We start from the raw sequence: 24,939 nt of genomic DNA, 5'->3' as shown, positions 1-24,939 counted from the left end.
ACAGTGTTTGTGGGATGAGAAGACAAAGGCTGAAAGGACTTGTGTAAAGCCAGGGTCACGAGAACAACTACTTGAGAAAAGGATCACTTTAGGTGCATGAGTAACTGAGCTCTTCACTTGTAATTCTACTGGAAGGCGCAGGAGCCCTGAGGCAGCCTTGTGCGGGCAGCACCCACCTTTGGGGCCAGGACACACGGCAATGTCCCCTTTCCTCTAGAGGATCAGGGTCTTTAGAGAGCAAACTGGAGGGGCCTAGTCTGCCAGCTTTGGTCAGCTGCCAGCGCCACCTGCAGACAGGCCTGGATGCCTCAGAAATGACCTCCTGTTCATCCTGGAAGCTTCTCTCAGGAGAAGAGAGAGGGATGGAGGGAAAGAGCTGCCAACCTTCTCCTGCTTCAGGGGTTGAATCAGACAACAGTGCGGGCTGTCGCTGAGATCCTGGCCCAGCGCTTTACAGCGTCTGTCCCTGAGCTCTCACAGAGCCTCCTGCCCCTTGCTCTCCGGTGCCCACGCCCCACATTCACAGCATCCAGGTCACTAAGGAATTGTGTTGGCAGCCTGTTGGTTGCCCATCTCTCCCACCAGACACCACCCTCGGAGGCCGGGGCTGTGTCCCAGTGCCCAGCGCAGGGCTAGAGCAAGGCCGTGGTGCTGAATGCTGGCGCGGTGCCCACGCTGCAGAGGATGCGGGGCTGGAGGGGGAGTCCTGCTCCCACGGGTTTCCAGCAGCATCGAGCGGCCCTGCCCAGGCCAGCATTGCCGATTCCAGCAGCCTGGCAGCCCACCGCGGCCTTCGGGGGTGCTTTCCAAGTCTTGCACATCGGACATTAATGGGAGGCAGCTGTGGCAGAGGAACTACTGAGCTTGGAGTCCCAGGATTTGCGTTCCAGTCCAGCCTCTTCCCAGGGCTGAGCTGGGAGCTCAGGGTCCAGTCTCCTCACTGGAGAACGCGAATGACAACTGCTGTGGCCTAGGTCTCTCAGCGCCACGCTGACCGTGAGATGCACAGGGCGCACTTCCATCCAGTCTCGGGGCTTCTCTCAGCTTCGCTCCTGCGCCTGCTCAGAGCCTTCCAGGTCTGCCGGAGCCCTGCGCGCGCGGACATGGGCCCCTCGGCACAGAGTCTGTTTGTGTTGAAACCTTTCTCTGGCCAGGTTTCATGATCGAGCCTGGGAGCCGGTCCCTTTTACATTCACACACATTCTTTGTTTCTTATAAGTGCAGCTCTCACTGGTCCCTATTGTGAGCCAAGGTCGCCCTTCAGCTGTGGGGAGCCCCAGATGCCTTCTCCTCGGAGTCAGAAGGCCCCGGCTCCCAGGCACAGGGAGCAAGGAATGCCAGCTGCAGTGGTGCTGCGCGGAGCTGGGCAGCAGGGTCGGACAGAGCCGGGCCTGAGCCTGGCTCCTCTGCCTGACCTTTACACGCCAGCCTAGTAGCTGGGAGATGTCCAGAAGAGAGCGGATGTGCCCTCACCTAGGGCTCCTCACCCACTCTGAGACTATAAACGGAAGGAGAGAGGAGCACGTGGAAAGGGAGCCGCACCCCTCGCCCACAGAGTGATCTCTGCGTCTACTCAACCACAGTGAGGTGTCTCCACAGACCACGCAGAGAACTTGAAATCTGTGCCCAGCAATTGGGAGACCCAGGGAACAGCCAGTGCCTCACTCAGGCCTGTGGGCCCAATGGGGCCGCACCAGGCTTAGGTGCGCTCGCAGATCCGCTGGCACAAGGAAGGTGTGGCCTCCCAGGGACCAAGGTGGCCCCTGTGAGGAACTGGCATGGAGGTGAGGGGATCCAAGCAGCGAGGAGCTGGAGGTGGGCATGGACTCCCTGTTGGCTGCCTCACTGTCCCTCCATCAGGACACATCAGCGCTGATGCCGAGCGGTAGGCGTGCACCGGGCTCTGTGCTGGGGGCTCTTCCCACACGGCCTCGGCCCTGTGAAGTGAGGCAACGTGAAGTATTCATTTCTATTCCCATTTCACCAGTAAGGAAACTGGGGCTCACAGGGATTGAGCTAACTGCCCAGGGCCCCACAGAAGAGTGCCAGAACCAGGCGGGTCTTTACACAGCCAGCGGACGGTGAAACAAGGAAGACCAGCAGGTGTGCGAGAGCGTCCTGAGGTCCGAGTGCAGAAGCGCGAGGCGCAGGCGCAGTTTCCCATGGCCTGGCTCCGCTGCCAAGGGCTCTTCAGAGAAAACCTGTCAGTTGGTTTGGCCACGTGGAGGCGGAGCTCACAGGATCTGGAAATGTCTTCACAGGCTCCAACGCACACACAAACATGGCTTGCCCTCTCTGAGGGTCAACATTCTTTATGCATTTTGCTCTCCAGGAAAATATTAGTTCATTTATATAAACGAAACAGTACATACGGGAGAAATTGAAAACGTGGCCCTTTTTTCTCCACGGACCAGAACTGAGGAGGTTTCTCCATTTCCTCTCTCACAGTGTCTGTCTACTTGTCGTGTGGATCTGCCAGCATGGCCACTCCCTGGGGGCAGAGTGGGGGCAGCTCTGGGCGGGGGGAGGACAGGAGGATGGGCCACTACAGAGACAGAGGGACAGCCTCAGTGGGGACACCTCCGACATTAACCAAGGCCTGAGGGACCTGAAACTAGGGCTGCTCCCAACGCCAGAGTCTGCGTCCCCCGGGCTCCTGGCAGGCGAGCCGGTTAGAGGAGTGGGCACAGCCACAGGGAGGGGTCCGGGAGCTCACACTGGCCTCCTTCTGGGTCCCCGATGCCACACCTGCTCCCTGGAGGCTGCTGCTGCATGTCTTCCCCTGACAGGTCAGCTCCAGGAGGGCAGCCTGTGCCTAGTTCCTGGTGCGTGGCCCACAGCGAGTGCCTGGCCCACAGCAGGCCCGGCCTGGAAGTCTTGAGTGAAGGAGCGAATGAACGCATCGCGGGGCCTCTCCTTGGCAAGTGTGGGGTGCCTGCCTGCTGGAAAGAGAGCCCGGAGCAGGAGCTTAACCCCCTCCTGGGAGCCGAGGAGGCTGCGTTCCTGCCATTCCTGGGACTGCGAGAGGCACATTCCTGTCCCCGGTCTGGTCGGGCTCCTGCCACGAAGCCCAGTCTAACTGCCAGATCAGGGAAGGCCTCTTGGGAGCTGTCCCTCTGGCCCTGCCCTCATGGGACCCCTGCTGTCCCAGGGCTGCAGGCACCGCCGCTGTCACCTGAGGCTGGGGGTGGGGTGGGGAGCCAGGATGGAGGAGTGAGCCTGAAGCTTTCCAGACGCCCCCCGTCTTCTGGTGATCAATGAAAACCTTCACATCCTGCTTCCAGGCTGCAGCCAGGGATTTGGAAAATTGGTGGGAAACGCCCCTGTGAGCAGGGCTCGCTCGCTGCGTGAAAACTGCTGGCATCAGCGCTCCTCCAGGGAGTGCGGAGTCAGCAGTCGGCGGCTCTGGAGCTGCTTCGAGAGCCAGGTGCCCACAGGGCCCGGCCAGGAGCTCAGAGGCCAGGGCTGAAGGGGCGAGGGCAGGCAACCTGTGTGCCGGCTCTGGTACCCTTACCTCGGGGCAGTCTGAGGGGAGGCTGCCTGGGATAAAGGAGCACAGACGGGGGAGCCGGGAGAGGCACAGAGCTGGAAGGAGCTGGAAGGAGCTGGGGGTGGGGGTGGGGGTGGTTTACAGGGCTGGCGGACTCTGTGAGAGGCCCACTAGTGGTTGTTTAGGTCAGACCACACTGAGGGCCTTCGGAGTATCATTTCCATCCTGACCTCCCCACGACCCTGGGGTGGAGACTTTATTACCCTCATTTTACAGGTGAGGAAACCGAGGCCGGACTTGCTGATCCAACACTGCAGTGGCCTAGAACCCAGGAGGAGGAAGCACAGGTGGCCCAGACCCCAACCTGGTCCCACCCTGGGCAGCGGTGAGATCGGCCCCGGGCACGGAGAGCCAGCTGGACACTGAGGAACAGAAACCGCCATGGTGATATCGACGGAGCACTTTCACCACAAACGAGCCCGTGTGGGCAGAGCGCTGCACAGGTGTGAGCTTGCCCAGGCGTCACAGCAACCTGCAGGGTGACTGCCACCAATGATCAGAGAGGGGAGATGGCAAAGCTGGGGCTGACTTCACAGCCTGCACTCTTCATCACTAGGGGACGCTCTGTGTGTCCCAAATATATGGACAGACTGAGGCTCCAGGGAGGCGAGCCATCTGTGCCTGGGGGCACCAGACACCCCGGCCTCCTGTGCACCCTCCCAGGCCCGACAACTCCAGGGCCGGGGCCTGATGAGAAGGGCCCTGGTGACCTGGAGAGGACCCCGTTGTCTGTCTGCCCTGTGCGTGCTCTCAGCTGGGGTTCTGATCTTGCCTCTCTTGGGGCTTTTAGGTCCCAGGCTCTTGCAGGGAGCCCCAGCCCAGAGGTGTCCCCAGGGGTTCCGTGTGATTGGGAGCTCAGCAAGTTAGTGCGGGAGGGCTGTGACCATGGACAGCTGTGTCTGCCAACCTGCAAACAACTGCGCCCTTTGACTCCACAGCCAGGACCCACCTGGCAGCATATTTGGGCTTTCAGTGGGTTTGCCCCACTTGATAGGATGTGGCTACAATACCTGCAAGATCTTCCTTTGAAGAGACGAGTCTTGGAGAGCTGCTTCCTGGTTCAATTCTGAGCGACAGTCTGAAAACAAAGGTTTTCATAGGATCAGTCAGGCTCTGGTGCACCGGAGGGGGGCTGAGCATGTGTATGTTTGCAATCGGGAGACTGGACTGCGGTTAAGGAGGCTCATGGTCATGAAACCCAGGAATACTTCAAGGTCTGCTCCAAGGTCTGCTCCAGATCACAGCGACTGCCTTCCGAGCCCCCAGCAAGTTCCCACGACCCAGCAATAATGGTTAAGGACGACACAGCAAAGAGTGATCATGGCCCATCCTCTGCTGGCACGCATGTGCTCATTCTCTAGACAACCCTATGAGCTAGGCACGCATGTCATCCCATCCTATAGATGAGGAGCTGAAGAGCAGTGAGCTGAGTAGCTCCCCAAATTCACAGAGCAATGAGTGGTGAAGCAGGGGATCTGGTCCTAAGCCGGGGTTTAACCCTCACATGGCACTTCCTCTCAGTTGCCCCCAGAGAGCCAGGAGGCAGTGGCCACCTTAGGAGGATTGGCAACTCAGTATTATTATTTCTCAAAAGCACCAACTAAGAACTGCTGGGTGAAAATGACAGAGTGAAGCCAGATGCCAGACTCCCTGTCTCCCAACAAAACCAACACACACTTAGGAACGCTTAGGAGTAACCAAACTTGTCAGATGCTGCTCCACAAGGTTAGGGGCGTGAACGGAAGCCATGACCGTCAAAAACTTGCAGCCAAGGAAGGAGAAGGAGGTGGTGAAGTCTGGCCAGGAGTCGGTCCTTGCCTGTCTCTTCTCTGAACGGCCCCAAGGTGCTGGGAGAAACGGTGGGGTGGGGGGTGGGGGCCTGGTGGATATGCTGACCTGACAGAAAGGGAGCCTCCATGGGGGGATGAGGGTGGAATTTCACACTTGAAGGGATCCCTTTCTGGAAAGGGAGACAGCCTTCAACAGGGTGGAGGAAGCCCTGAAAGAGAGCCCCCATCCCCAAAACAGACGCCTGCTCCCTTCTTCACGGAGCCTGAGCCTGCGTTCCCCAGGCACCAGGAGGGACCGACTGAGAACCCCTGGCCGCAGGGGAACCAGCCAACTCACACACAAGTGCAGGGTCAGCTGCCCCTCCCCTATTGCATGGAAGAGTGAGATGGGGCCTCAATGGGAGCAAGATGAAAAGGAATGGCCTGGCCACCGAGCAAGCATCCTCTCACAGAAAAAGGAGAAAGGAAGCGAGCAAGTCGCGCAGCCCTGGGGCAGCCCCAGGAGCACGAGGAAACCCAAGTGCTTCCATCAGCAGAGTAAGTCATGCAGAACCCGAGACAGCCATTAGGAAGAAGCTAACGGGTACAGAAGGCAGGCAGCACCAACGCATGGATGCCTAGAACCCCTGAGAGAAAAGCCAAGAAATGACACAGCAGGGGTCAGAGATAGAAACCAAAGAATTCCTCTGAAAGGAAGAAAGAGCACACCTTGTTCCAGGCGCATTTGATACCAAACACCCTCCACTCGGAGGCAGCCCCCTGTTGAGCTTTTGAAATTCAGGGAATTCTTCACCCCCCACCCCCCCAGGCGGACCAGGCAAGACATTCAACAAGAGGAAAAAATCAGATGGGCTTGAGGCTTCTCTACAGCAACTACAAGGCAGGATGGCAAGGGAGTGGGGTCCACGCGTCCTGGGGGAGATGCGCAGGAGCGCAGCCCAGCAGGTCAGAAGCAGACACGTTCAGGAAAGAAATCGGAGTGCGCCCAACTCGTGAGAACCTACTGCCATCACCTACGTGCGGACGAACCTAAAATAAAACCTCCCAGGAATGGAGACGCTGTGGAGACCCAGCAGGTGGTAAGAACGGAATCTGTTTAAAAACACTGAACAGTAGGAACTGTGATTCCTGAACATGATGTGTACGTTGTAAACTTGGACTGGGCAGTGATAATAATATAACCAACAAACTGGAAGATGTGAAGCGCAGGGGAGGGGCGGGGGGGGGGGGTGCCAACGTTCTCATCTTTCATAGCCCAGCGAACTGACCCTGCTCACAGTGGGAAATCTAGTTAAGACAGAACTGATGGGCTCAATCCCCTTACTGCTTTCCTGACCTCTTCTGTTAATCTTAGAAGCTCTGTTAGGAAATAGTATCTCTTGCGGTGGGTAAATATTTATTTGAAGAGCAATAATTCCTTGTGTTTTATTTCAGTTCCTTTTCTCTGGTTAAATTAAAATAAAATTAAAGTCAATACTTTTAATTAAAAATAGCAAGTGTAGCATGATTCCATTTGAAGAGATTCTTGCCTTGCATCCATCCATCTATCCACCCTTCTCTATGTGTTATCTAAGCACTTTCTATGCAGAGAAAAATGTCCAGAATTATGCTCACTTAATGGCTAATGGGAATGTGGGTTATTTTTCTTAAGTGAAATAAAAGAAACTAAAGGCTGAGAAAAACAAAGCACTGGGTGGGCCCCTTGGCACAATATCCCCAAAGCAGAGGGGGGCAGGGTATGAGAAAGGCAGCCATTGAGGTCTTAGCTCAGCGGCTGCACCCTTTGGGGTGGGAGGCAAGTCCCCAGCTGGGCTGTGGGGTGTGGGCTCCTCAAGGAGAATCACAAGCCCTGATGTCTCTGCCACTCAGAGCCGGGGACAGGACCCCCGCCTGGGAAGGGTCTCCCTCAGTGTCGGCCAGGGGGCCAGAAAGCAGCTTCCGCCCTGGTTTCCGCTGCGACAACAACAGAGAGAGCCCCTATGAAGTCCGGGCTGAGTGGGGGGAGGGGGGGAGGGGTTCAGCATTCAGTGCTGGGGTGCTCAGAGTCCTTCGGAAGGAACAGAGCGATTACTCACAACCTGCGGCTTGCCCAGGGATTCTCTCACAGCCAGGAGCATTTATAGGTCCTTTTTCTCCTTGAGGGATCTTAGCGTGAATGAAAAGCTACTGTCTCTTTCATTGTGCTACTGGCACAGGAATGGAAAATATTACCCTAGAACCTACGTGGGAATAATTTCACACTCTGGACTACATTTTTAAGCACAGCAAATGCTTTTAAGTAAAATGAGCTCAATTTGTGGCAAATATAACTTTAATGATAATCTCTGGCTTTTATCTATTTTTGTTACTATTATGTAATAGATCAAAATTTCATATTATATTCTATTTTAACAAGGTGTTATACAATAACAATTAAAGATATTATGTCTTGTTCCCAAGGTTAAACCAATCATCAGAACCACCTACAGGGTTTTGAAAAAACACAAATGTTCAGGCCCTGCCCCAGCATCTAGATGGGCAGAAGCCTCCCCAGGTGGCTGACTCACAGCCGGGCTGGTCCGCAGCTGCAGAGCTGGTAGACGGGCAGCTGTATGAACAGTCATTCCGGAGGTCCTGTGAGTGAATCATGGGAGACGCGGGGGTGTCTCTAGTGACCACTGTTCTCTACAGTTTTCAGGGACTTAGAAGAACAGTAATCAAGCTGATCCCAAAGTGGAAGAGATTAAAAAATATATATTGGCTAACAGGACTCAAAGGAATCATGGTATACCAGAGTAAGATGAGATTAAAATAACAGATTTAAAGTTGACAGAGGGTAAATGATGGATTACAAGATGGTGAGATTTGCCTTGATATATCAGATCCCATGGAAATGTACTGAGGCTCCTGGTTGACCTCCAGCTTAAAATGAGTCAAGAGGAAGTCCAATCAGAATGGCAAAGATGATACAAAAAATCCTCCATCTCCCTCTAAATACATAGAAATGCCGGATAAATTCTCAGGTGCCATAAGAAAGAGCCAAAAGCCAGAGCAGTGTGAGTGGAAGATGGGGCCAAAGGGCCCACAGGGATCTTTGTGGGAACTAAGTCTACTCTGTAGGGATACATGGGATGGAGATGGGCCTCTGCCGGTGCCAGTCAGCGAGTATCCGACAGAAAGCTGGGCCCAGGGAGCTGTCCCGTCCAGGAAACAGACCCTTGGGGAACTCTGTTTGCCAGCCAGGAGAGATGGCTAGAAGGCTGCCCTCCCCCAGCCCTGAGTCACCCGTGAGACCTGGAGCACCACACCTCACAGACCGTGGAATCCACGTTCACAGCACCCAGGTGATGTGAGAGAGCCAAGCTGAGAAGTTCACAAAACACCTTCCTCAGACCTATGGGGCAGACAGCGCTGCCACGGGCTCGGTGGGGTCAGAGGTCACAGTCTGTGTACCTGCATTGTGCAGGTGCCAGGAAAGAGAGTGGGCACTCACTTGTAGTTGTCGTCTTCCACAAACTTCTGGAGTTCTTCGATGTAGCGCACGGACTTCAGGTACTTTTGCACATGGGGCAGGGTTGTGAGGTGATCTGCAAAAGGTGGACAAAACCAGAGGCCTCAGTCTTTCCCCATCTCCAGGTCCCGCATGAGAATGTGGGCACCGCTGATCTTGGCACTAGATGCTCCTTGGGTATTGGGACATATATTCAGTCTTTCTAGAGTTGCTGATGGGCACTGGGTACAGGGGGGTCATCAGGCCTGGTTTCTGCCCTCGAGGAGTGCCCCCAGATGGCTAGGCCATAGACACCTCACCCCGAGGCACCACAGGTCTTTGGCTGGGAAAGATGGGTCTTTGGGGGAAGTTGGTCTCCAGAACTGATCAGGCCAGGTGTCTGTGCCCTAAAACAGGTTCCACTGGGCAATATGCAAGCCTCCCATGCCTTCCGCCCCTGTTTGACAAGAAGCAAGAATGACTGAAAAGCCCTTATCCAGCTGGTGTGAGGGTTTTTTAGATCCTGGCACAGTGGGAGAGTTTGCCCCTTGGGCTGCAGCCGCTGGGGAGACGGACGGGCTTTGAGTGCCTGCTCTGTGCCAGGCTCTGTACCAGGAGATTCCCAGGAGTCATCTGCTTTAACCTTCACACCTGCCTCATTTGGGAGACATAATATGTCCACAGAGGAAGAGGCCACAGCGACTTGCAAAGCTCAGGTCCCTAAGAAGTGGCAGAGCTGGGTTTTGATCCCAGGTAACCTGCTACACTTCACTATTTCCTGGAGTGACTGACATCGGCTGCTCTTGGCAGACATTCACAGTCACTGAGGGGCCCCAAGCCCTCCAAGATCCTCTACGCCAACTCACCCCACCCCACAAGGTGGGACAGAACAAGCTAGGGGACAGGTGGAGGTGGTGAAGAACAGCAGAAAGAGGCGGGGAAGGGCCCAGGCTTTCCAGGGCGGTGCGTCAGGCCATGTAAGGAGCACTTGCCTCTCACTGTGAGATTCTGAACAGGTCATTTTGTTTCTCTAGTGCAGTGGTTCTCAACCTTCCTGATGCCGCAACCCTTTAATACGGTTCCTCATGCTGTGGTGACCCCAAGCATAAAATTATTTGCGTTGCTACTTCATAACTGTAATGTTGCTACTGTTATGAATCGTCATGTAAACATCTGATATGCAGGATGTATTTTCACTGTTACAAATTGAACATAATTAAAGCATAGTGATTAATCACAAAAACAATATGTAATTATATATGTGTTTTCCGATGGTCTTAGGCGACCCCTGTGAAAGGGTCGTTCGACCCCCAAAGGGGTCGCGACCCACAGGTTGAGAACCGCTGCTCTAGAGCCTCAGTGTCCTCATTTCTGCAACGGGATGGCACTTGCTTCCCGAAGCTGATGGCGGGGAAGATGCAGGTGCAGGGAGCAGCACTAAGTGAACGTCTGCTGAGCGCCAATGAAATGTCGGGGTGTGCTCAGGGCTCCGCACACATCATGTCCCCATGTTTACTGATGAGAAAACCTTAGACTCAGAGACGAGAAAGTGACTTTTCAAGAGGCAGAGCCGAGATCTGAACCCTAGTCTGTCTGACCCCAAAGCCATCTCTGTAATTGCTCTGCTGGCCAGCAGGACAGTGGGTGTCCATGGTCCAGGTACCTGTCAGTTGAAAGGGCCTCAGCGGTGAGGACTGCACTGGGAACTCAGTCTCCTCACTGTTCCTCTGGTCAGAGGGCAGCTGGTCTGGAAGTGCTGACACCACACCCCACCCCTTATTGGGGGGCTTATGAGCAGGCTGTTTGCTTCAGTGAGCCCACTAGCAGGAAGCCCACCCTGGCTTCCCAGGGGGCCTTCCCAAGCGGAGACTGCTGGAGATTTGCTCACGCCCTGTGTTCTGGAGATAACATCTTGTTTGCACAGTCTTTGAAGATCAAATAAGTGTGTAAGTCCGGCTGGTATTACTCAGCGATTGAGTGTCAAGCTGTGAACCAGGAGGTCACCGTTAGATTCCCAGTCAGGGCACATACTCAGATTGTGGGCTCGATCCCCAGGAGAGGGCGTGCAGGAGGCAGCCAATCAATGAATCTCTCTCATCATTGATGTTTCTCTCTCGCTCTCCCTTCCTTTCTGAAATCAATAAAATATATTTGTTTAAAAATCTAGCACATGTTTGGTGCTCAAGGAAGAGCTTTCTCACCGATAGGTGCCGGACTCAAATTTCAGTGATGTGACATTTCACAGCTCCAACAATCAGCGGTACTAACCGTAGCTGCAGGAGACTTGTAAATCTGCGATTATTCGGAGAATATTGTTCATCTGATTGGATCTTTGTTCGTTTTCCATGATGCTGCCTGAGGCAGGATATGCAGAATCAATGTAGATTAAATCCAGAAGATAGATCCCTAAAAAAAAAAAAAAAATACAAAAAGTCAGAAGATAGATCCCTAAAAGTAAAGAAGATATTTAATGATGGTAAGTGTTCACCATTAATCAGACAAAAATAGCACAAATCAGCACTGCTCTGCTAGAGGATATGAAGGGCGACTTAGGGAAAACTGAGATCCTCTTTGGACTTCATTCCAATCCCGACTAACTTTTCACACAGCCGCTCAACTGTACATCCAGCACCGAGTGACAGCCACAGTGAACGCTGGCGCGATTTCAGCATTTCTGGTTCATACACTCTCCAGCAACAAGGATTTTTTTTTTTCTTGTAACCCAAGTGGAAAATAACAGGACATAAAAGAGATGAATGAATACTTGTGTTTTTCACCAACCGATGAAGTTTAATAGGTCTAAGGTATTCTATCCAGGAGAACACCATTTGGATTGAATTCAGTTTTTATTTATTCACTTAGCTGCATGTCTAGGTGTCTATCTGTACACACCTTCCCCCAAAATTATAAATTAACTAAGGGATAAAAGAAGAAATAAAAGAAAGCAACCGTCATTGGTAAAAACACACACACACACACACAACTAAGGCTAGATAGAGAATTCTCCTGAGGGTGCTTAATAAGAAAATAACATGTGATATAAAACAGGCCAGTGTTGGGCCTCGGCATCACCCAGGGGGAATCTGGAACAGGCCCCCTGGGCAGGGCCGGGAGAGGAGGACTGGCAATGCAGCGTGATGCACTGCACAGCCCTCAGCTGACTGGCTGGCCACAGGGCCGCGCTTCAGGCTCTCTGGGGCCGTGCACGGACAGTGGGTGGCCAGCAGCCCTTTACGAGTCCTGCCACTCTACCCATGATATTTGTGGGGTTGAGCAGGAGTAGCAATGGAAAGCAGAACTCAAGGCAAAAAACACTAAACAAGGCAAAGAGGCATCACTGATATTAATGAAAAGCACCGCTGCTTGAGAAGATCAAGTGATTACGAATTTCTATGCACAAAGTGACATTGCATCAAAATATACAAAGCAAAATACTGCCAGAAATAAACAGTGAATTCAACAAAAACATAACCATGCAGGGAGCCTTTGGCATGTCTCTTCCAGAACGTGTGCGTGTGCACAAAAATATACACATACAAGACATACATATATAGATATATTACACATACAGACATACATATACAGATATATAATACATGTAAATATAGTATTTGAGTAACAAAATTAACAAGTTTGGTGAATATAAATGAAAATAGAATTCTTTTCAAATACCCATGGAATATTTACAAAAATGGATTATATACTAGATTGTAAAGGAAAGTTTAATAGGCTTAAAAAAGTAAACATCATATTATTCACATTCTTTGACCTTATATTACATGGAAGATTTAGCCATAAATATAGAAAAAAGGCTAACCATTTGGGAAACACACACTTGCACACATATACACACTCACAAGCAACTTTCAGGCCAAAGTAAAAACAAATAATCTAAAATAAAAAGTCTATTTAAAGAAAATGACAATAAGAAGACTACATGTCAATATTTATAGGATCAGACCAAAGTGATAATCAGAGGAAAATTTATAGCCTTAAAAGTTTACTGTTAAAAGACTAAGAATTATTACAAATGTAATTAATCAGGTACGTAAAAGTTTTGTATGGATAAACGAGCACTGTACTGACACACATTCATTGTGTTATTTATGCCTACAGCAACCCATTTTACAGAGGAGGACAGGAAAAGCAGAGGGCTATGTAACTAGCTCCGGTCACACCGCTGGTAAATGATGGCGACGTGAGTTGAACGCAAGCCGCCCCTCCAGAGTACACTCCTGCCATCGCAGTAGACTGCAGCTGCTGGATTCCATGAGTCAGTCAGTCATTCATCTGCTTTTAAAATAGCTACACATTGTGACGGGAAACCATTAAATCACAGAAACAGATGCTGGTACTTCTCCTAGGAACCATTTCCACTTCCTTTCTAATGGCATCATGTTTCCAAAATTTTAATAATTAGAAATAATTTCCCCTGTATAGAAGCTCCAAGTTTGGGAGGTTGGAATCCACAGATGAATTCTCCCCCTTGCCCTGTTTTCCCTCTCTCCTCCCCACAGTGTAACTCATTGCCTCCCCGAGGCTTCGGCAGTGGCAGTCCTGAAAATCCCCTCGCTGCTTCGAGCACCGCAGAGAGGCTCCTCTGTGCTGAGCAGGAGGTAACGGATAAGGGGCATGAGGCGGCTTCGTTCCAGATGAGAACTGGGTGCGGACGTGAACCCAGCTGCCTCTGAGCGGCAGCGTGAACGCTCGCCCAGGAGCAGACACCGAGGAGCAGGACAGGGGGAAGGGAGAGACTGATGCTTCCCGGGGATTTACCATCAGATGGAAACTTATCTTCCTTCAACCTCCTGTGATCCTCCCATCAACCCCATGAGGGTTAAGGAGAAAACGAGAGCTGAGAGAAGTAAGAAACCTCCTGAGCCTCCCAGCGAGCCTGCAGGATTTGAGCCCAGGTCTGTTTGGCTCCAGCACCTGCGTTCCCACCCACTTACTGGCCATCAGAAACGGACGGGGAATTGCCTTTCCTCCCAAAACACCAGCGTGGAGGCCTTGCCCTACTCCACCCTGTGAGGATGGGTGCTGGCCGCCTGCTTCCTCTCACGTCCCTGGCTCTGCAGATAGAGGCCAGGAAGAGCTTGCCTTTGAAGGGGCCAGCACACCTTTCCCACTGCCCAGCCCCTGCTTGCACCCTGTTGGCACGGGGAGCTCACTACTTAATAAGAGCGAATTCTACTGTTGGAGTGTTCATCACCCACCTCTCCAAAATGTGCAGCCTCCAGCACCTGTCCACTCCCCTGGTGCAGCGAGTACAGGCCACGGCCAGGACCTGGTGAGGACTGAGGGGACCTCCCAAAGGAGGCCTCCTGGCCCCGGTGACCTGGAGAGGCCTCGATCCACTGCAATGCCTGGGAAGAACCTCCATATAAAGTCTTTTACTCCCATAACAAGAACTCCACAAGCAGCAAATCTCCCACAGTTCATACTGCACAAATCCAGGGAAGTCTTTTCAGTATTATTAGCCCATAACTGGAAATATTTAAAAGCCTAAATCATAACGAAGTCATAAAAATAGTCACCTCCCACTTGTCCTGTGCCAGTGCTGTGCTAAGCCCGGTGCACAGCTCGCACTCATCACAACTGTAATTCTATACTTATTTGTACCATTCATGTATTTAATGGTTCCCCATCAGCCTTAAAGGTCCCCCCTCCCCCAATTAGGAAGGGTGTCTTGCTCCACAAACTCAATCCCTGCAGCTGGAACAGAGCACACAGGAGCTGCTTAGTAAACATTAGTTGAAAAAAAGGAAAGCATGGATGAAGCCACCTTTTATTGAATCCATACAATAACCTTGTGAAGTACCCTCATTACTACCCTCATTTTGTAGCTGTTCTTCACTTAGAGTGAGGTGAAGATAATAATAAAACTGAGCAGATAACTGACTCCTAACAACACCACTGCTGTCTGGGAGGTTTTAGGTCTACTTCACAGAGAGAGAAACTGAAGCGGAGAGCGGCTTTGCTTATCTGAGGCCACACAGCTGGGAAGTGACAGGCAGGGTTCCTACACAGGTCTGTCCAGGCTGCCATACTGTTAGTCCTTTCTTCAGCGCAGCCAGTCCTCCGGGGCCTGGCAGCTGGTGAGGCAAGCTGGACCCAGAGGTTTCCAGGCTAAGGCCCTCCCTGCCTGCTTTCTCCTTTGGAGTCAACACTCTCCAAGAAGGCTCATGGCTGTACTGTGGCCACCTCCCCTCCTACATCGTCCACTTCCTCCTACTGTCTCCCTGGCACCCATCATGGTGTATCTGTCCAGGACCCATCGTCAGTGGGCCCACCCAGGCCTGGGGGCCCTGCCAACTCTGCCACGTGATGGGCAGCTGTGGTATGAGTGGGAGTGAGTGGGGCTTGGAGCAAGGAGATTTGGAAGCCTGGTTCTGCCATGCTGGGTGGCCTCAGGCAAGCCTTTTTCCCTCCCAGGGCCTCAGTTTCCTTGATTGTGCCTGGGAATAATGACGGTGGTCGTGAGGAGTCTGCTGGCCTGGGGCCTGAACCACTGAGATGCTCAAGAAGCTGAGCTAACCTTGAGCCTGGCTCTGTGGCGAGGCCCCATGGGAGGGATGCACCAGCTGCATATGCCATAACCAAGGATGGCGCCCAGATGCTGAGCACATGGTGGCCACCCACCTCAGATAGGCCAGTGCTGGGAGCTTCCATCTGGGTTGGGATGGCTCAGCTGGGCCGTTTCAGCTCCTTTCCTATTTATACAGTTACTACAGCAGATGACACTGTGTTACTGGCCTTGTTAAGATGGACAGTAATTGGACCAGCCACTGGCCCTGGCTGCCATGGGGCTGAGCGGTGCCAGGGGCTGGGGCTGGACTGGGAGGTACAGACGCGTTGGAGGAAACAACCATAGGAGTAACAGCCACTCTGAGTGGAAGGCGAGCTTTGCTTGTAGCACAGCATCTGGAGTCTCTCGTGTCCCCACTTCTCAGACCAGGAAATAAGAGCCTAGAGGGAAAGGTGACTTGTCCAGGATCACACAGCTTGTAAGGGGGGTCAGGATTTGAACTCAGGCCTGTCTGACTCCAAAGATCTGGGAAGAGCAATGCTGAGCGCGGGGGCTGGGAGTCACTGGCTGGCACAGAAACAAGGTCCCAGCCACAGAGGTGGGGTTTGAGGACCCCTGCCGTGGCCTGCTTTCCCCAGGGATGCTACTGGCAGCCAGCTTCTGCCCGTGCTGCCCGCCTGCAGACCGGACCTCCTCTGAGACGGAAAGCTACCCACACATGCTTCTGCTCTGCTCCCTCCTTCCACGTCCCACCAGGCTAGTGTCACTGCTGTGGCTGCAACAGAAGTGCCGTCAGACTGCCATGGTGGGCAGCGCTGGGCATGTGCCAAACCCTCTGCCAAACCCTCTTCCTGACAGGCAGTCCAGGCCCCCCACCAGGGTTTGTCCACAAGGCGCTCCGACCCCACGCGGGAGAGCCAGGCTGACAAAGGAGGTCTCTCCTGAACAGACACCTTCTCTGAAGCCGCGGACGCCCTGCTCCAGGGAGCAGAGCCCACTAGAGGCTGGGCGCCCCGGCTGCCAGGGCCAGCGCCCGGGGCTGGCACCGGGCGTCGCCACAAGCCCAGAACTCACTGCTCTCTTGTTTCGCCCACCGCCACCCGTCTCACTGCCATCCCGACTCTGGTTTTGGTTTTTCGCACACAGCTATCTATTTAATAAGGAGAATTCTGCTGTGCTGAGGGAAAAATCCCTTCACAGCATAAAACATGCCACATTTCCATCGTATGCTTTCCATTCTCTCTCTCTCTCAAAGTTTGAGATAAAAGACTTTTTTTCATGTTTTCCTGTTCTGCCTTGAAAAGATCACTTTCAAACTTCAAAAGTGAGGAGTGCTGGCCCCCAGAACTATGCTTGTGTGGTTTGAGCACATAAACTGTCCTGACAAATTCCAAATGAAGTAACGGAGAAGCAGCTCATTCGGGTTTCTTTTTCTTTTTCTTTTTTTAAAAGAGAGCACAAAGCAATTCCACCCACTGCAGGAGGAGGTTTCGGCAGGCGGTGCAAGCTCCCTGTCACGATGCAGAAGACTGTATTAATTAGTGCCTGCTAATTAACATCCACCATGCAAAACACGGACTGCAGAAAAAACCCTTGTTTAAAGAATATTCCATATATGAAAAGTGCTGAAGCTTACCGACACCACGACACATGTTTCCCAGGTCTGCAGAACGGGGGCGGGACAGGCAGTCACATGTTGGGTGGTCACAGACCATGTTTCTTGGACAAGCACGTGGACTCACTTCCTTCATCATGTGGAGGATCGTGAATCACAAAGGCACATGGGCAAAGTCCCGCAGCAGGCAGCCTGCCCAGAATCTAGGGTCTGGGGGAGTCGAATCTCCTGGCTCCCAAGATGCAATGAGGACACAGCCACAGATCCCCTTATGCCATGGGGATTACCTGGTCATCTATAGGTGCAATGGGGTACTGTTCTCCTAGAGAGCTCTGGGATCATACAGCACGTGCTGGCATTCTGACCAACAGGAAGAAGGGGCATGAGAAGGCGGCATTAACCTGGTCATTATTATTCGGCTTGCTTTGTGCTGAACACTGTGCTAAGTACTATCTCATTTAATCCTTCAAAACTCTGTTGACTGTTGAGAAGAAACCGGTACTTTTGTCTGCTTAACATCCACTCCCACTTCTTCTGGAAACAGCCCTCGCTTTTCCTTTGGGGAAAATCGTACCTCCCACACTCATAATCCATGTGGTTTTGGTAGATCTAGAGTAATTCCACTTCCTCTGCTGCCCCAGAGGTAAAAAACAAATTAAAATAATGAACCATCTGGGAAGGAAAAAAGACTCCAAATAATTCAGAGATGAAAGAAGAAATTAAAGCTAAAATAACAAACTACATAGAAGATGCACTCAAACCCACATGACTACTCAAATGCTTACATTAATAATTAAGAAAAATAAATGAACTTGGTGTTCATTATAGAGAACTAGATAAAAACAAAGAAAAAAAGTAAAAGAAAACAACTGAAATATACAAGCAGAAATAATGAATTAAAAAAGTATGTCTCAGAGAGTGATAAATAAAACTGGAAATTGGTTCTTTGAAAAGACAATAAAGTAGACAATTCCTTTGGTATTTGTGATGGAGAAAAAAAGAAAGAAAACTCAGATGTACAATGTTAGGGACGAGAGAGAGAGAGAATATGATCCCAAATACAGAGGACGTGTGGACATGATGGTATGTGTAATTTTCATGCCAATGTATTTGAAAATCTAGTTGATATGGGTGCTTACTAAGGATATTTTCTCAAAATTGTCTCAAGAAGAGGCAAAAACCTTCAAGTTACTAATAAAGAGAAAAATATTAACAATACTGAAAAAGATACTCTAATTAAAAAGTACAATATCCAATGGTTTTATGGAACCCAGTGTTTTAAAATAATATTAGCAAATTGAATTAGTAATGTGTTAAAGATTAATAAAGCAAAGAGGTTTATTATAGAAGTGCAATGATACTTCAACAAATGATCTTGAGAGATGCTGAAAAGTCACTGGTAACTTTAATATCCATTCCTTATAAAACACTGAGCTTAGGAAGAGACTTTCTTAATGTGATAAAGGATGCATGTCAGAAAAGTTAAAACAATGTTCTTAATACGAAATCCTACTACTAGGAAGAAGTCAAGAATACCTGCCTATCGCTACCATTTAACACTATTCTGGAAACATAAGCTAATGAGATAAGACAAGACAAACAAATGTCTTTGATACACATAATGTTAAAGATATACATAATATTACTATTATTTTTAAGTGATAGAATTAGTTATCATATTAGTTACAAAATTAAATAACTTAGGGTAGTCAACTGGAAAACTATCAGTAATAAATAACAGAGTTAAGTTCAAAGTAAATACATAGGGTGTCCCAAAAAATGTATACATACACTTTGAATAATTATAAGTATTTATTAAAATATATTTCATTTTCAAAATTAAAGCATGTAAACATTTCTTTTGGGAAGCCCTGTATACAAGCAATAGCATTTATCAGCTAGAAAATGAAAATGATGCAGCTATTAAAAGACTAAAATACATTTCTAAGAACCAACATGAAAAGATATCCATGATGCATTTTTAAGAAGAAAAAAAAAGGTATGATTTTATATGTGAGAGAGAGAGAGAGAGAGAGAGAGAGAGAGAGGAAAAAGATATTGCCTAATCTGTTAATAGTAACCATCTTTAAAGACAGAATTTTAGGAGGCTGGGGGAAGGTCAAAGGGGAAAAAGGAGATATATGTACTACTATTTGTAATACTTTAAACAATAAAATAAAATTTTAAAAAATAAAAATAAAGACAGAATTTTAGGGTTATTTTCTGCTTTATAAAATTTTATATTTTTCAGCCTTTAGCTAGTAAAATGTACTACTTTTAGAAATACAAATGAGTAAGATATTCCTTCCCTGCCTCCCTCCCTCCCTTTCCTTTCTTCCTTCTTACTAGTGAAGAATCAAACACTTTTTGGGCAGGAAAAAGGGAGGTAGTATTTTATGCAAATGATTTTCTGAACATTCTTAGTTTTTGTTGAAGATCTGGTCTTTAGGTGTTGATTTAAAGGCCACCAACTTTTACCCACTGCCTCAGGGTCCAAGGCCATGGTTCACGCCTCAGCGCCTCCTGACTCCTCTCCTTGTCTTTGGTCACTACTTCCAATCCATCCTGCACCCTGTGTTCTTTCTAAAACCCAATCAGACGGTGTCCTTCCCCAACTTAAAACTACCCGACGGCCTTCCATCCCAGTGGGCAGGGTTCCCGGCCTTCTGGGCTCTGCCCATGCCGGCACCTCCAGCCTCTTCCCACTTTCTGACAAGGACTCCAGCGTGTGGGCCCCTTGTAGTTCCCGGGACGAGCCCTCTGCGGGTGGAGCTGAGCCGGCAGAGGCATTTCCTCCCCCTGCCATTGGACCTCACTCTCCTCCCGTGTTAGCTGGCTCCTCCCGGGCCCTTAGAGCAGGAGGCCCTTTCCTCGGTGGCAGCACCTGTCACACACTCTTCGAGGACAAGGGTGTGTCTAATCCATCTCTGCATTGTCAAGGGCGCAGCACCGAGCCCAGCACACAGGAGGGGCTCAGAAATGAATGTTTGGGGGACGGCTGAACTGGGGGTGGAGTCTTTACTTGCACACACGTGACTCTTCTATCTGGGCTCTGAAATTCCACTGTTTGGGGGAAGAGAGTGCCTGTTGCTGCCAGGCACCTCACTCCTCCGCCCGATGGGGTCAGCCCTGGGCCCTGCTATCTCCAAGCTAAACACCTACATTTCTGCGAGTGCCATAAAGGGCTCCCGGAGTAGCTGACGTCACCAAAAGGAAATGCAAGATGATTCCCCCAGTGAAAGCTTCGGAAACCTGCCTCACATTGGGTAGAATCGAGGCTGCCCGCGTGCCAAGGAAAACACTCCGAGCTCGTCTTTCCAAGCCTGGCTCACAGATTCGCTACTGTGCACAGAAAGGCTCCCTGGACGTCCGAGGCCACCAGGATCCCGGCCAGAGAGTGAGCTCACGGCCGGCCGCTTCACTCACCAAAGTACTTTCCACTTCCATTAATGCGCTCATGTATCTGTGACCACACTTCACCTAGTCTTTAAGTGTAACAAAAAGTAGTGGAGGCAAAGGCAGAACTGTCAGATTTGGTCATTACTCAATGGAAACTGTGTAACAAAACACGACACTCTAAACCTCAATCACCAAACCCTGCGTTCTCTGGAAAACAAGCAACAGATTTTCGGAGAGTTAGCTAGATCCAAACGAATGTTCGCTTTCTTAAAGCAAATTCTTGTTTTGAATTTTGCGGAAACGGAATAGGGAAAGGCTCCTCGCCCCTCTGGAGGAGGGTGCCATCTCACTGGTACTTTACCTGTGGTCTTCGGGTCAGTGTTTGACCTCTCCTGCCTCGCGCAGGAGAGGTGACAGGATGCAGGACCTGCAGGACTGTCCTAGGAACCCCTCTTTCAGGGACCAAGGCTCCTCCTGCTCCCCAGTGGGGCCATGTCTGTGGGCTCTGCTCTTCTCCAGGGCACGGGGCAAAGCTGGATTCAGCCCAGCCAGACCCAGCGGGTCTGGGCCAGCCGCCCTTCTCCAGCCCTACTCCAAGGTCTGGGTGGGGTGGGGGGTCCTCCCACCAAACCTGGGGACCACTCTCACCAGGATGGGAGAGCACTCAGCCCCACCAGCAGGGGGCGCTTGCTGGTCTGGGACTTGTGCCTATGGGTGGGACAGAGGAGGGTGCCTTCTGCCTCCTCACACCAGGTGCAGACTGCTACGCCCAGGAGAGAACTGGAGTGCATCCACAGGGAAACCCAAATGCTCAGCCTGTGGATAAACCCCAAGAAGGAGGAGATCTGACCTTGTTCTAGGGAACAATCAGAGGAAAGGACATCCAACATGGAGAAGTACTGCCGGAGAGTGGGGCCTGGACCGCATGTAGAAGGGGCTGAGCCATGAGAACACAGGGCCCCAGTCTATTCCAGGGCCCGGAAGAAAGTCTCAGACCTTCGATCAGCACAAGATGAGGCTGTGATAGGAGAGAGCTGTCAGAGGAGAAACTGCACGAGGGGAGTTAGAACGAGATGCACGAGGTAAGGAAAGAATAAAAGGAAAGTAAAAACGCGGCAGAAGAGTAAAAACATTAACATCAGAGGCAGCGGTGAGGGAAATGGGTACCTTGGAGACTCACATCATTGATGGCAGGGTCTCCCCCGACACCAAGGAAAAGGGCAAGGGAAGAGCGCAGAGAAGGGGACAGGGCCTGAGAGGTGAGCTGACTCAGGGAGGGGGACCTCCCAAGACTGCATACCAGGTCCCAGGAAAGATCCATCCTTAGTCACATCCTGCATAAATGTATGAATTTTTAAAAAATCTTGCAAAGATCCCGGCAAAAAGCAAAACCTCCCACAAAACTCAGCAGTGCCCACCTCTCCAAGTGAGCTGCAGGAGCCCCTGAATCTGCTCTAACGGAACCGGACCCTCCACCAGACGGACAGCGTGGTGATGGCGACTGCACTGCCAGCAGCTCCCAGGGGAGGAGGGGCCTCTCGAGGGCAGGAAGAACTGTCTACTCATGAAATGCTGGTGGACATCTGGCCATTTGTCAAGTGCTTTGATTTTTATAAAAAGAAAAATATTGTCCCCTGGTAATTATGGTACTTAAGTATAAAGACCCCAAGAGACGTGATATATGACTTTGGATGCCATGAAGTTTGGTCAACGCACATTTTTTCCATATAAATTTATGGGGTTGTTTCACCATCGCAGACCAAGGGCCACAGAAGATGCCAACTCCTGGACACACTAGTAGGACACGTGCTCCAGCTGCTCTCCCGTCAGCAGTCTGTGAAGCCAGAACGCGGCCTGCAGACGCCACCCCAGCTTTCATGCTCCTGAGGCCCACTCTCCATGTGCCAGGGGGACAGGGTGAGGCGGAGCAGAGGGGCTGGCCTTCCAGTTTCCTTCAGACGGTCCCCAACTGGGAGCGCTGCCCCTACCCGGAGACCTCTGCCTCGGTAATTACGGGACGCCTGGAAAGAAGGGGCTGCTTTTGATGGGGGCGCTTTCATCTCTGACTTAAATTATACATCGTGCACTAACGTTCTAACTCTGATGTCTTCTAGAATTCAAATGAGACATAAACATACGCCCAGACGCACAGAGCCTGCATTCAGTACAGGGACCACCTTGGACAAATAAGAGGTGTCACCAAATCTATTTATACTTTAAACATCTTTCCACTGTCCTTCCCTTAAGATCTATTGAGGTGGCTCCCACACAAACAAGGAAGAATGTCCAGCCCCAACAACCACTCATTCATTTGGGCTTCACTTCGGGGGGGCAGAGAGCAGTGAAGTCAGGCATGGGGAGCGAATGGAGAGTGAATATGGGGGCCCTGAGCAGAGAAATGGAGTGGATGGAGAAATGTACATTAATAAATACAAGCTGCCATTTAAAATCCATTACATCACTAAGTTTAAAATAAGGCCCATGCTGAGTGCTAGCAAGGCTGTGGTGAAGGGGAAGCCCATATAGCCCTGGCAGCGGGATAAGTGGGTACAGCCTTCTTGGAAAGCGTTAGAGACTCCAAAGCCAGAAAACTACTGGTCCTTTGACTCAGTAATCCCTCTCCTAGGAGCTTATTCTGAGGAAATAATTTTAAAAGAAGAAAAAACATTGTACGCACAAAGATCTTCATTGTGGGGAAATCTACAGTAGTTAACAACAAAAACTGGAAACATTCTAATGTCAAACAACAGGGAAACAGCTAAGGAAATTAAACTGTATGGCAAAAATGTGGAAATAAAATTATGGAAACATTAAGTGCTAGAGTGGTGGGATTTTAAGTGCTTTAAAAATTTATAGCAGTGTTATCCAGTTGTTTGTGCATTTAAAAAAAGAATGTATTAAACTTTAAGATAAAATTTTATTCTAATAATTGATATTAACTATCAAATTTAAGTTTCTCACCAAAATAGCAACAAATATATATTTACATACTATCATATATTATGCAAATGTATGCATACTATGTAAATATATGTGTGTATATAAATATATATTTACACACACATATATGTAAATATAAGTAGTCAACAAGCCCCCAAAGAAGAGTGGTTTCCTCCCCAAATACCAGGAAACCTCATGTCTCTCCTCTTCCCAGCTATTTATTTGGTACCCACGTTGAAGGGCACGTGACATACAGATGAGCCTGCGGTGACCCAGGATCTGACTGACAGCCAGGGGAATGGAGCTTGCATCCCTCCCTGGAGGGAGTCGGCTTTGCTGACCTCAACTGACCTGCCAGGATAGGATAGATGGTGCGCCTCTGTCAGCTCTCCTCCCGCTTCCCTCCAGACATTCTCCCTCTCCCATGGCCTCCGGAGTTCCTGTCCCATCGGCCTTAACACACAAAATGAGGTCGAACCTCTCAGCCTGGCATCCGGGCCCTCGTGGTGTGGCCTGTCTTATACACCATCCGCAGTGCAGGTGCTGCACACTCGCCCATCAGACGCTATTCCTACTCTCAGAGCCTGAGCCCAGGGCTTCTCTTAACCTGCGCGTGGGCGGGTCTGTAAGACGGACTCCCTGGCCCCTAAGCCCTTCTTGGATGGGTCCTCTGTTCCCTGTGAGGTAACCAGACCTCTGACTCGGAGCCCTGGGCATTTGTCACCGCTGGGCAGGAGAGCCTGCAGCCTTTGCTAGCCCAAAGCCTGGCCTGCCACCTCAACTTACTTCCCAGGACATGGGGAGAAGGCAGAAGAGGCAAGAGGCCTGTCCTCCCAGAATATTCCTCATGAGGCAGCTGACATTTGGAGCGTCATCAGCAGGCCTATGCGAGGCGGGGTCTCACAAGCACCTGTGCGGAACACAGGTCCTGGGCTGGGCTGCTGAACACACTCCAGAAGGACAAATTCGTACCAAAGATTCGTTTACAAACGAGGTAAAAACATGCGATAAAATTTCATGTTGTCATTTTCTATATTCAAAACATTGTAAATAAAGATTACATTTTTAAAAACTTTTAAAAACTGCGCCAGCAAAAGGCTGCCAATTGCCCTTACTTGGGAAAAAATATCCTTTCTTCTGAGATTATGTTCGGCTACACTGCTGGTGTTAAAATGTCCCTTCTTCTAGGAAATAACGATGATGGTTTATATTTCTTCATTCACCATTTTTAAAAAGTTGGCAGCCTGTGAGAGCCTCCAGACTTTATTTTTAAAGTTCCCTTGCCCATGAAATTGCAGTCTGGGATCCACTAGCCTGAGCCCACATGAGGTTCTCTGGCAGCGGTCGGGCGGTTGGTTGGCGTGGGCCGTGCCAGGGCTGGAAACCCCCAAGGGTGGCTTCTGAGCGCAGAGTGGGAGCCGGCCAGGCAGGAGCAGCTGTGTTGCTGCTACAGGCTGGAGGATCTCTCAAACTTACAAAATATCTGAAGGTTGAGTAAGTAGGAATTTCAGTTTGGCATAAAAATCTCTTCCTTGAGTTCATCTCTTCCTTTTCTTTCTGTCAGTTTCCGTATTACTGTGAGGTTGATCACCTAGGTCCCTATCCCACTCATACCCTCTCCCCCTGGCACCTCTTGTTGGCCGGGTG

General features: G+C 50.5%; 1 protein-coding gene across 1 annotated transcript in view; it reads right to left on the bottom strand.

The window, feature by feature from the left end:
• The window catches only part of RALGPS1 (Ral GEF with PH domain and SH3 binding motif 1), a 226,500-nt gene that overhangs the window by 22,872 nt on the left and 178,689 nt on the right, over positions 1 to 24,939 (bottom strand). Inside the window, exons 9-11 of the mRNA XM_081103397.1 lie at positions 11,078 to 11,215; positions 8,813 to 8,906; positions 4,561 to 4,628 (exon numbers count right to left, since the gene is read on the bottom strand). Coding sequence (XP_080959523.1) covers positions 4,561 to 4,628; positions 8,813 to 8,906; positions 11,078 to 11,215 — 300 coding nt within the window. The remainder of the gene's footprint in view (positions 1 to 4,560; positions 4,629 to 8,812; positions 8,907 to 11,077; positions 11,216 to 24,939) is intronic.

This window comes from Myotis nattereri (assembly GCF_964212035.1).
Source record: "Myotis nattereri genome assembly, chromosome: 12".
Lineage (NCBI taxonomy): Eukaryota > Metazoa > Chordata > Mammalia > Chiroptera > Vespertilionidae > Myotis > Myotis nattereri.
The sequence above is the reverse complement of the archived record's forward strand: the minus strand, read 5'-3'. Positions and strand labels throughout refer to the sequence as shown.